This window comes from Oncorhynchus mykiss, chromosome 9 (assembly GCF_057628025.1).
Source record: "Oncorhynchus mykiss isolate SJ-2025 chromosome 9, ASM5762802v1, whole genome shotgun sequence".
Lineage (NCBI taxonomy): Eukaryota > Metazoa > Chordata > Actinopteri > Salmoniformes > Salmonidae > Oncorhynchus > Oncorhynchus mykiss.
In genome coordinates, this window is record NC_143030.1 from 6522738 (window position 1) to 6535758 (window position 13021).

A 13021-nucleotide genomic window follows, 5' to 3' on the forward strand; every position below is an offset into this window, starting at 1 on the left:
GCATCCCCAAAGAATGATGCTTCCACCTCCATGCTTCACGGTTGGGATGGTGTTCTTGGGGTTGTACTCATCCTTCTTCTTCCTCCAAACACGGCGAGTGGAGTTTAGACCAAAAAGCTCTATTTTTGTCTCATCAGACCACATGACCTTCTCCCATTCCTCCTCTGGATCATCCAGATGGTCATTGGCAAACTTCAGACGGGCCTGGACATGCTCTGGCTTGAGCAGGGGGACCTTGCGTCTGCTGCAGGATTTTAATCCATGACTGCATAGTGTGTTACTAATGGTTTTCTTTGAGACTGTGGTCCCAGCTCTCTTCGGGTCATTGACCAGGTCCTGCCGTGTAGTTCTGGGCTGATCCTTCACCTTCCTCATGATCATTGATGCCCCACGAGGTGAGATCTTGCATGGAGCCCCAGACCGAGTGTGACTGACTGTCATCTTGAACTTCTTCCATTTTCTAATAATTGCGCCAACAGTTGTTGCCTTCTCACCAAGCTGCTTGCCTATTGTCCTGTAGCCCATCCCAGCCTTGTGCAGGTCTACAATTGTATCCCTGATGTCCTTACACAGCTCTCTGGTCTTGGCCATCATGGAGAGGTTGGAGTCTGTACATAGTCAAAGCTTTCCTTAAGTTTGTGTCAGTCACAGTGGTCAGGTATTCTGCCGCTGTGTAATCTCTGTTTAGGGCCAAATAGCATTCTAGTTTGCTCACTTTTTTTGTTAATTCTTTCCAATATGTCAAGTAATTATCTTTTTGTTTTCTCATGATTTGATCTATCTCTCTCTCTATCTCTCTATCTAATCCAGATTGGAGTGACTGTGTTCCTGGCCCTCATCGTTGGGGCCATATTCTTCGGAGTGAAGAATGACCAGAGTGGCTTACAGAACAGGTCTGTGTGTTCGTATGCATTTAATGTGTGTGTATGAGTTTAATGTGTGTGTGTGTGTGTGTGTGTGTGTGTGTGTGTGTTTAATATAATGTATTACACGTTTTTTTCAATTGCTAACTAACAATGCTAACTAACAATGCTAACTAACAATGCTAACTAACAATGCTAACTAATAATGCTAACTAACAATGCTAACTAACAATGCTAACTAATAATGCTAACTAACAATGCTAACTAATAATGCTAACTAACAATGCTAACTAACAATGCTAACTAACAATGCTAACTAACAATGCTAACTAATAATGCTAACTAACAATGCTAACTAATAATGCTAACTAACAATGCTAACTAACAATGCTAACTAACAATGCTAACTAACAATGCTAACTAATAATGCTAACTAACAATGCTAACTAACAATGCTAACTAACAATGCTAACTAACAATGCTAACTAACAATGCTAACTAATAATGCTAACTAACAATGCTAACTAACAATGCTAACTAACAATGCTAACTAACAATGCTAATCGCGTTGGTCAAAACTGAAGTCACATCGTAGAAACTCTTCACACAGTCAGTGAAACAGAAGTGTATGTGGACCAAACTTTGAATCGTTTTTCATTGCTTTCACACAAAATACATTCAATGACCACATTCTTCTCAAAATCCATCAACTCTTTTCTCGTTCACACTCCACTATATATTTGCAGCGCATTTTCAAATGCTAACACCCTGTTTCCAAAACTGTTAAAGACACATTCAAAACAGAATGATGGTAAATGTCGTGCATTTCTACAGTAACCAGACAGAAACATATAGAAAATCTCAGCAGAATATTTAATCATTTCAAACAAGCAATTTCAGCTGAAAGCCTACCCAAGGTTTTAGGCATTTATTTATGAATTTATTTCACCTTTATTTAACCAGGTAGGCCAGTTGAGAACACCTTTATTTAACCAGGTAGGCTAGTTGAGAACAAGTTCTAATTTACAACTGCGACCTGGCCAAGATAAAGCATAGCAGTTTGACACATACAACGACACAGAGTTACACATGGAATAAAACAAACGCACAGTCAATAACACAATTGAAAAATCTATATACAGTGTGCAAATGAGATTAGGGAGGTAAAGGCAATAAATAGGCCATAGTAGCGAAGTGTCCTGTTTTTAGTCTCGTTACCAAACAGACAGAAGAGGTCGGCTTCGAAATGATTTCGTTTTGGAAACGTGGATCAAGGAAAACAGGTTGTTGGGGAAAGAAGAGTGGCAGGGTTGGATTAGACATTCCAGGAGATACTTTTCAAGATGCATCGCCAGAGAACACATCAGATGAAATGTAGATGAGGACTTATGGCCAAATGCAGGAGAGAGAGAGAACTAGAACCCTCACAGGACTGTACAGTATGAGTGATTATACTATACATGTTGATGAGAACCAGAACCCTCACAGTACTGTACAGTATGAGTGATTATACATGTTGATGAGAACTAGAACCCTCACTGAGAGGAATCATATGGGTGGTCCTGAGAGGAATCATATGGGTGGTCCTAACAGGAATCGTATGGGTGGTCCTAACAGGAATCGTATGGGTGGTCCTAACAGGAATCTAATGGGTGGTCCTGAGAGGAATCGTATGGGTGGTCCTGAGAGGAATCATATGGGTGGTCCTAACAGGAATCGTATGGGTGGTCCTGAGAGGAATCATATGGGTGGTCCTGAGAGGAATCGTATGGGTGGTCATGAGAGGAATCATATGGGTGGTCCTAAGAGGAATCATATGGGTGGTCCTAACAGGAATCGTATGGGTGGTCCTGAGAGGAATCATATGGGTGGTCCTGAGAGGAATCATATGGGTGGTCCTAAGAGGAATCATATGGGCGGTCCTAAGAGGAATCATATGGGTGGTCCTAAGAGGAATCATATGGGTGGTCCTAACAGGAATCGTATGGGTGGTCCTGAGAGGAATCATATGGGTGGTCCTGAGAGAAATCATATGGCTGGTCCTGAGAGGAATCATGTGGGTGGTCCTAAGAGGAATCATATGGGCGGTCCTAAGAGGAATCATATGGGTGGTCCTAAGAGGAATCATATGGGTGGTCCTAACAGGAATCGTATGGGTGGTCCTGAGAGGAATCATATGGGTGGTCCTGAGAGAAATCATATGGGTGGTCCTGAGAGGAATCATATGGGTGGTCCTGAGAGGAATCGTATGGGTAGTCCTGATAGGAATCGTATGGGTGACCCTGAGAGGAATCGCATGGGTGGTCCTGACAGGAATCGTATGGGCGGTCCTAAGAGGAATCTAATTTATGTGTATGTGATCCATGTGTGTGTGTTGAACGTGTGTCTGTGTGTGTGTGTGTGTGTGTGTGTGTGTGTGTGTGTGTGTGTGTGGTTGTGTGTGTGTGTGTTGTCGTCTCTACCAGGATGGGTGCTCTATTCTTCATCACCACCAATCAGTGTTTCAGTTCCGTGTCTTCTGCTGAGCTCTTCATCACCGAGAGAAAACTGTTCATGTGAGTAACACACACACACACACACACACACACACACACACACACACACACACACACACACTCTCTCTCTCTGTCTCTCTGTCTCTCTGTCTCTCTCTCTCTCTCTCTCTCTCTCGCTCTCTCTCTCTCTCTGTCTCTCTCTCTCTCTGTCTCTCTCTCTCTGTCTCTCTCTGACTCTCTGTCTCTCTCTCTCTCTCTCTCTCTCTCTCTCTCTCTCTCTCTCTCTCTCTCTCTGACTCTCTGTATCTCTCTGTCTCTGTCTCTGTCTCTGCCTCTGTCTCTCTCTCTCTCTCTCTCTCTCTCTCTCTCTCTCTCTCTCTCTCTCTCTCTCTCTCTCTCTCTCTCTCTCTCCCCCCAGTCATGAGTACATCAGTGGTTACTACAGAGTATCAGTCTACTTCCTGTGTAAATTACTCAGTGACATCATCACCTTAAGGACGCTCCCTGCCATCTTCTTCAGCTGTGTGGCTTACTTCATGATCGGTGGGTAGACACAATGAACACTAACCCATGATCGGTGGGTAGACCCTCCACCCTCGTAGACACAGTGAACCCTAACCCATGATCGGTGGGTAGACCCTCCACCCTCGTAGACACAGTGAACCCTAACCCTTGATCGCTGGGTAGACACAGTGAACCCTAACCCATGATCGGTGGGTAGACACAGTGAACCCTAACCCATGATCGCTGGGTAGACCCTTCACACACACAAACAAACCAATGAACGAACACACACACACACACACACACACATCATTCAGTCAGTGTCATGTCACATCCCTTCTAGTATAATATTTATATTTCTGTGTTCTGATCTAGCATTGTATTTCTGTGTTCTGATCTAGCATTGTATTTCTATGTCGTAATCTCGTGTTAAATTTCAGTTGTCATCTAGTATTATATTTCTCTGTTCCAATCTCATAATATATTTTTATTTACCAATCTAGTATTATGTTTCTCTGTTCTGATCATTTATTATATTTATCTATGTTCTGCTCTAGTCTTATATTTCTATGTTGTAATCTAGTATTACACTTCTCTGTTCTGATCTAGTATTATATTTATATGGTCTGATCTAGTATATTTCTGTTCTGATCTGGTATGTTTCTGTTCTGATCTGGTATTATATTACTCTGTTCTGATCTAGCATAATATTTATATGTTCTGATCTAGTATATTCCTGTTCTCATCTAGTGTTATATTTCTATGTTCTGATCTAGTATATTTCTGTTCTCATCTAGTGTTATATTTCTATGTTCTGATCTAGTATATTTCTGTTCTGATCTGGTATTATATTACTCTGTTCTGATCTAGCATAATATTTATATGTTCTGATCTAGTATATTTATGTTCTCATCTAGTGTTATATTTCTATGTTCTGATATAGTATATTTCTGATCTAGTATAATATTAATATGGTCTGATCTAGTATATTTCTGGTCTGATCTAGTATATTTCTGTTCTGATCTAGCATAATATTAATATGGTCTGATCTAGTATATTTCTGTTCTGATCTAGTATATTTCTGATCTAGTATAATATTAATATGGTCTGATTTAGTATATTTCTGTTCTGGTATTCTATTACTCTGTTCTGATTTAGTATATTTCTGTTCTGATCTGGTATTCTATTACTCTGTTCTGATTTAGCATATTTCTGTTCTGGTATTCTATTACTCTGTTCTGATTTAGTATATTTCTGTTCTGATCTGGTATTCTATTACTCTGTTCTGATTTAGTATATTTCTGTTCTGATCTGGTATTCTATTACTCTGTTCTGATTTAGTATATTTCTGTTCTGATCTGGTATTCTATTACTGTGTTCTGATCTAGTATATTTATGTTCTCATCTAGTGTTATATTTCTATGTTCTGATATAGTATATTTCTGATCTAGTATAATATTAATATGGTCTGATCTAGTATATTTCTGTTCTGATCTAGTATGACATTTCTCTATTCTCCAGGGTTTAAAGCTACAGTCGAGGCCTTCTTCCTGTTCATGTTGACCGTAGCTCTGGTAGCCTATACAGCTACTGCTATGACCATGGCTATATCAGCTGACCAGAGTGTTGTGGCGATCGCCAACATCTTCATGACCATAGCCTTCGTCTTCATGATGGTGAGAGCGACAGAGAGAGACTAAATAATTTGTGATGGTTTGTTTTGGCAATGTTAGCATGTTTTTCCCATGCCAATGAAGCCCCTTTGAATTGAATTGAGACACATATACACACACACACACACACACACACACACACACACACACACACACACACACACACACACACACACACACACACACACACACTAATATGAGATTATTATAAACATCAAAAATAATGTTGCTCTCCTCTTCTGCCCCCCACTCCCCTCCCCTTCTCTCGCTTTCCTTCCTAACCTCTCCCCTTCCTCCTCTTCTCTCCCACTCCCCTCTCCCTACACCTCCCACTCCCCTTCCTCCTCTTCTCTCCCCTCCCCTCCTCTCCTCCCACCCCTCCTCTTCTCTCCCCTCCCCTCATCTCCCCTCCCCCTCCTCTTCTCCTCCCTCCCCTCCCTCTTCTCTCCCCTCCCTTATCAGATCTTCTCAGGCCTGTTGGTGAACCTGCCCAGTATTGTTGAGTGGCTAGCCTGGTTCCAGTACCTCAGCATCCCTCGGTACGGACTAACAGCTCTCCAAATTAATGAGTTTGTAGGTCTCCAGTTCTGTGGAGACATTCCCCTCAACGGCACCTTGCCCCCTGGTATGACGTAAGTGATAATGTCTCACTATACCTTTTAAAATTACCCATTGATGTCAGGAGAGTTATTTTACAAGGGAGATCTGTCTCTCAGTGAGATTCTCCATAATTGAGGTGTTTGTTTCTGAGGTAGGAACCTTTCTCTCCTGTGTCCAGATGCACGGGGGAAGACTTTCTGAAGAACCAGGGGATCGACTACACCACGTGGGGGCTGTGGCAGAATCACGTTGCCCTGGCAATCATGACCGTAATCTTCATGGCGATCGCATACTTCAAACTACGCTTCACTAAGAAGTTCACATAGAAGTCATGGGTTAAGCCTATTGTACACCTTCCCGTTCCTTGCCGTCCCCTTGGTCCGCTCAAACGAAATGCTGCAATATCCAACTTCCACTTCTGTCCGCATGGGACTCTGAAATGTCAGCGTGGGACTCTGAAATGTCAGCATGGGACTCTTAAATGTCAGTGTGGGACTCTGAAATGTCAGTGTGGGACTCTGAAATGTCAGTGTGGGACTCTGAAATGTCAGTGTGGGACTCTGAAATGTCAGCGTCCGAAGGACACTTTTCAAGGGAGGTACGCAGATGTGGACAGGAGCAGATGTTTCGATTGAAGCGGAAGTTGAAATTAGGTATTTAGAGGTCAGGGGCAATGTTCCTTTTAATTGTTTTTTGGGTACTGGGCAAATTTCAGGTTTAGTGAGAGGTATTCTGTGCAACTTTCAGCGCACGTTTCCACTGAGGCTGAACCCGTACAGTTTTAGACAGTAGCCAATAGGCTGAACCCTTACAGTTTTAGACAGTAGCCAATAGGCTGTACTCTTACAGTTTTAGACAGTAGCCAATAGGCTGAACCCTGACAGTTTTAGACAGTAGCCAATAGGCTGTATCCTTACAGTTTTAGACAGTAGCCAATAGGCTGAACCCTTACAGTTGTAGACAGTAGCCAACAGGCTGTACCCGTACAGTTTTAGACAGTAGCCAATAGGCTGAACCCTTACAGTTTTAGACAGTAGCCAACAGGCTATTGTGGCTATAGGAGCATAATGTAGGCCTACCAACAAAACCAATGGAGTATATCACATAATAGCTTTTGATTTCGCACACGGAAATGCACTCTGATCTGAAAAGTGCCTTGACACCCGAGGGTGACTGAAAGACCATTCCTGACCTCCAGGTCAATAGAATTCTATTCCGTTGCTCTCTGGCTCTGCCAACAACAAAATCACTTAATCTCAATCAAAGTTAGATTTGTTTTTTTGTTTTGTTGCATTAACGTTGATTAGATTACAGAATTAAACATTGATCTATGTAGTGCAAACTAAAAGGGGGTGAACTCAGGACTCTGCGCGTCCTGGTATTTTTTCTGCGCGCAAACTAAAATGAACTCAGTGAGTTCAGTGAATTTCAATCTCTTGCGTAAAAGCTGCGAGTCCTGGTATTTCTTCTGCGTGGCAGTCCTGGAGGGGTCAAGGGGTTAGGGAAATCACCATCATCATCATCATCATCATCACCATCAATCATTGTTCCAAACCAATACTTTCAATGATTTCTTCTACCAATGTGTCTTATCTACAGATGTTTTAAATCATGTCTCAAGATGTCTGATTATTGTTGAACCGTGTTTTTATGATGTGCAATTTGTTCAATATTTTATCGATGCAACACAATTAACGTGTATTGATACCAAATATATTGATTATTTGGTGCTCTGTAAAGACAGATAATACATACTTATGCAGGTGAGTCCCAAACGGTACCCTGTCCCCTACTGTTGAACAGGGCCCCTAGGACTTTGGACACAAGAGGTTTACTATAAAGGGACTAGGGTGCTGTTTAGGACACAGTCCTAGACATTGTTTCTATTTTACGTTTTGTACACTGTGTTTAAACACTCCTACACTAACACATGATCGACGGCACAGGAGGCTGGTGAGGGGGAGGACGGTGCATAATAATGGCTGGAATGGAGTGAATCACGTGTTTGCTACCAACCCCTTAATTCCGTTCCTGCCATAAATATGAGCCCTACCTCCCCAATTAAGGTACCACCAGCCACCTGTGACGAACAGTATAAAAATGTTAATTATGCAAATAAAACATCAACGTTGTACTGGTTCTATTTCCTCTCCTGTGTATCAACACACACACACACACACACACACACACACACACACGCACGCACGCACGCACGCACGCACGCACGCACGCACGCACGCACGCACGCACGCACGCACGCACGCACACACACACACACACACACACACACACACACACACACACACTTCCGTATAACTGTTATTGACGTACATGCTATTTCAAACATTTTTTTCCTTTTTATCAAAATGCGGGATTTTTGGATGGGGGGGGGGGGGGGGGGGAAGAAATGCCTGCTGGGACATGTGAACTTTCATGTGCCTTAATAACAAACGTGTATGCCATCTGTAAATATGATTAAAATGGTTAAATTACGATCCTAGTTGCAGGAACCTTCCCGCTAGCCATGATTGGCTGATATAATGGATAGGCTGGACATGCCGAGAGATGAGTTCTGATTGGTCTGCCATGTAACATGCTTCTGTCCATAACATGAGCGACTCAGTATGTGTAGATAATCCAAAGCTACCGTGGCTTTTTTTTAAGTTATCATGGAGAAACTGCTGTTCTCAACAACATCGCTGCCCTGATTATAGCAGGCGCCATCGACAAAGATCAGTGTGAAAACCTTGTGATGTCCTCTTCTGGAGGACGATCGGCGCTATGCTGACTCTCTGACTTTGAAAATGAGTCAGATGATGAGGCGATCCCTGATTTTAAAGTTAAAACGTTTTTTTTTATTGAACCAGACATTGTAGTCTTCTGATGAGAGTGATGGTGATGTTGTTTCACGGAAGACCCAGGTTTGTAAATCAATAAAATGCCCAGTGGAAGCAGAACTTGATAGCTAAGGAGATGGAAGAAATTCAGGCATTTGAATGGAGGGAGTCAAAAAGAGAACACAGAAGGCTGTTTTTATAAAACACCTGTCTTCGGATTACATCTTCAAACCTAAGGGCAACCATGGCATCCATGACAGAGAGGGAGAAGCGTTCATCCATGTATACAGGTAAGAGTCTAGCTAGTCTAGCTAGCTTAATTTTCAGATATTATACTGTCATGACGATGGCCTGTTGGGGGAGGTTTATGACCTCCATAAATACCTTTCCCCCTTTCTCTCTCTCTACTTTATAGAGTTGACTCTTGGAAAGCCCTTTGTAACAGAGAGTCTGGTAACATCGAAAGGTGGGAAACGGAACCATATTTCGGTAATCCAACCAGTTGCAAATACGAGTTGGTACTTAATGAATATGATGTCAGATCAGTTGTCGTCTGAGACATTATGACTGATGACAGGACGACATAAACTGTATCTGGGAAAGTCTACACATTCTAGTTATCAGATTCACATGGAATTGTTGTGCAATTTAAATGTATAAATATGAAACTATTCGTGAAAAGATTAAATGTAATTTTAGCTTCTTAATGAGAGAACGGTTTGTCATAGAGTAAACTCTGCTCACTCAGAGGCCCCGCCCAAGTGAACAGACATTGGTTGTAAACTCTGCTCACTCAGAGGCCCCGCCCAAGTGAACAGACATTGGTTGTAAACTCTGCTCACACAGAGGCCCCGCCCAAGTGAACAGACATTGGTTGTAAACTCTTCTCACTCAGAGGCCCCGCCCAAGTGAACAGACATTGGTTGTAAACTCTGCTCACACAGAGGCCCCGCCCAAGTGAACAGACATTGGTTGTAAACTCTGCTCACTCAGAGGCCCCGCCCAAGTGAACAGACATTGGTTGTAAACTCTGCTCACTCAGAGGCCCCGCCCAAGTGAACAGACATTGGTTGTAAACTCTGCTCACTCAGAGGCCCCGCCCAAGTGAACAGACATTGGTTGCAAACTATGAAACACGCCCTTCTCTTCACCACGATATAAGCCCGTTGACGGAAATCTAACTTTGTGTTCCGAGGACGAGAGGACGACGGTCCCCACGTTGAAAGGGCTAAGATAAGAACCTAACGAAATTTGCATCGAATTTCAACATGAAGATGACGATTGACACGCCAAAAGGATGAATTTTGAATATACCAGCCAGAATATAGCATGAGCTTAAAGTATGGCAACTTGGTATGAACTTTGAACTCTTGTTCACTAAAGAAGTGACACCTCAAAGCTGATTGAGTTAGCCACAGCAACTGTGAATGTGGGCTCGGAGAGGACGGACAAAGGATCCATTCTACCACACTCCAGTTCACCACTAGACATTCTTCAAAGGACAAGAGATCCATGCTGGACAACCCGGCCTTCTATCTACGACCAACCTATCGAAGCGCAGCTCAGAGTAAACATTCATTGCATTTTCCTTTTCCAAATGGGCGGTTATTTAGAATGCATAAGGTTCTGTATTTACGATAGCATAGCTTCTCCCTTTCTTCTTCAGTCCTCCCGCTCTTTCATTCAAGCCCAGCCCCCTCTCTTTGTGTAACCGGCCGTCATAACGGTTCCGTCCACCAGGGATGTTTTTCATGTCTGACCCATCCTGTGTATGTGTAATTCTGTGTGATTGTTTAGGTATTTAAATAAATAAATAATGAAACCAAATGTTGTATTGCTGATTCAACTTGTTAGCCAGGGTTCGTGAAGATAACCAAGAATTTACAACTGAGAGAGTTGGGTGGGTGGTTGTTTTCAGTCTTTGTGTGTTTGCACAAGACAGAACTGTTTCGGTTGTTTCTTTGTTCTTTTGTTAGTCAGTGTTCAGTTTTGATATTAAAAATCATGAGCCCTTACCACGCTGCACCTTGGTCCTCACCTTCTTCCACCGACGACAGCCGTTACAGTATCAGCAGAACCTGACTCTCCTCCTACAAGGAGAATGGTCTAAAAAAGAGATCCGGCCCAAGTTACACCTGAAGCATGAGGACTTGCATCGAATTGTGTACTTCATTAACAACCATGCAGAGGATAATAGTTTTACCGGGACACAAACACTTTTGTGGAAAGCTGCGGCCATCTCATGTGACAAAGGCAGCGGTGTGGAGTCTCTGTAAAGCATAAACAACACATCTTTTGATTATTTTATTTACCTCCAACATGATTGTCATTCATTTAATTGAATCTTTCATTATTAGTGTATTTTCCAACACCGAACTATGCATGAGAGCACCAGCTGTTCAGGTTGACTGCTTGATAACGCTCTCCGTAGCCGATGTGAGTAAGAACTTTGAAAAGGTTAACATTCACAAGGCCGCAAGGCCCGATGGATTACCAGGACGTGTACTCGGAGCATGCGCCGACTAGCTGGCAAGTGTCTTCACTGACATTTTCAACCTCTCCCTGACCCAGTCTGTAATACCCACATGTTTCAAGCAGACCACCATTGTCCCTGTGCCCAAGAACACCAAGGTAACCTACCTAAATGACTGCTGACCCGTAGCACTCACATCTGTAGCCATGAAATGCTTTGAAAGGCTGGTTATGGCTCACATCAATTCCATCATTCCAGAAACCCTAGACCCACTCCAATTTTCATACCGCCCCAACAGATCCACAGATGATGCAATCTCCATTGCACTTCACTCTGCCCTTTCCAACCTGGACAAAATGAACACCTATGTGAGAATGCTGTTCATTGACTACAGCTCAGCGTTCAACATCATAGTGCCCTGCAAGCTCATCACTGAGCTAAGGACCCTGGGACTGAACACCTCCCTCTGCAACTGGATACTGGACTGCCTGATGGGCCGCCCCTATGTGGTAAGGGCAAGCAACAACACATCTGCCACGCTGATCCTCAAAACGGGGGCCCCTCAGGGGTGCATGCTCAGTCCCCTCCTGTACTCCCTGTTCACCCAAGACTGCATGGCCACACACGACTCCAACACCATCATTAAGTTTGCCGACGACACACCGGTGGTAGGGCTGATCACCGACACTGATGAGACAGCCTATAGGGAGGAGGTCAAACACCTGGCGGTGTGGTGCCAGGACAATAATCTCTCCCTCAAGGTGAGCAAGAAAAAGGAACTAATTGTGGACTACAGGAAAATGAGGGCCAAGTGCGCCCCGATTCACATAAATGGGGCTGTAGTGGAGCGGTCGAGAGCTTCAAGGTCCTTGGTGTCCACATCACGAAGGACCTATCATGGTCCAAACACACCAAGACAGTCGTAAAGAGGGCACGACAAAGCCTATTCCCCCTCAGGAGGCTGAAAAGATATGGCGTGGGACCTCAGATCCTCAAAAAAGCTCTACAGCTGCACTGGTTGCATCACCGCTCGGCATCCAACCGCAAGGCGCTACAGAGGGCGTACGGCCCACAACATCATGTCAGAGGCAGGAAGTGATGACTGTCAGAGGAAGGCCCTAAAAATTGTCAAAGAATCCAGCCACCCAAGTCATCGACTGTTCTCTCTGCTACCGCACGGCAAGCGGTACCGAGCACCAAGTCATCGACTGTTCTCTCTGCTATCGCACGGCAAGCGGTACCGAGCACCAAGTTAACAGGTTAACGGACTATTTGAATTGATCCCCTTATTTTATTATTATTTCTGATTATTTTTTTGCACTGACTCTCTTGAAACATCGTGGTCCATGTACACTCAATGGACTCTACCCACACACTCACACACACACACACGCATAGTACACTCAATGGACTCTACCCACACACTCACACACACTCACACATAGTACACTCAATGGGGTCTACCCACACACTCACACATAGTACACTGACACTCACACACACACACACACACACACACACACACAGAGGGGTGAGAGAGAAAGAGAAAGAAGGGAGAGAGCCAGAGAGGGGGAGG

General features: G+C 43.6%; 1 protein-coding gene across 1 annotated transcript in view; it reads left to right on the forward strand.

Annotated features, from left to right (window-relative positions):
• Positions 1 to 8267, forward strand: part of LOC110532888 (broad substrate specificity ATP-binding cassette transporter ABCG2) — a 46876-nt gene extending 38609 nt beyond the window's left edge. Inside the window, exons 11-16 of the mRNA XM_090185712.1 lie at positions 811 to 893; positions 3329 to 3418; positions 3777 to 3901; positions 5384 to 5538; positions 5998 to 6167; positions 6314 to 8267. Of these exons, the coding sequence (XP_090041838.1) occupies positions 811 to 893; positions 3329 to 3418; positions 3777 to 3901; positions 5384 to 5538; positions 5998 to 6167; positions 6314 to 6461 (771 nt within the window). The 3' untranslated portion in view covers positions 6462 to 8267. The remainder of the gene's footprint in view (positions 1 to 810; positions 894 to 3328; positions 3419 to 3776; positions 3902 to 5383; positions 5539 to 5997; positions 6168 to 6313) is intronic.
• The last annotated feature ends 4754 nt before the right edge of the window (positions 8268 to 13021 follow it).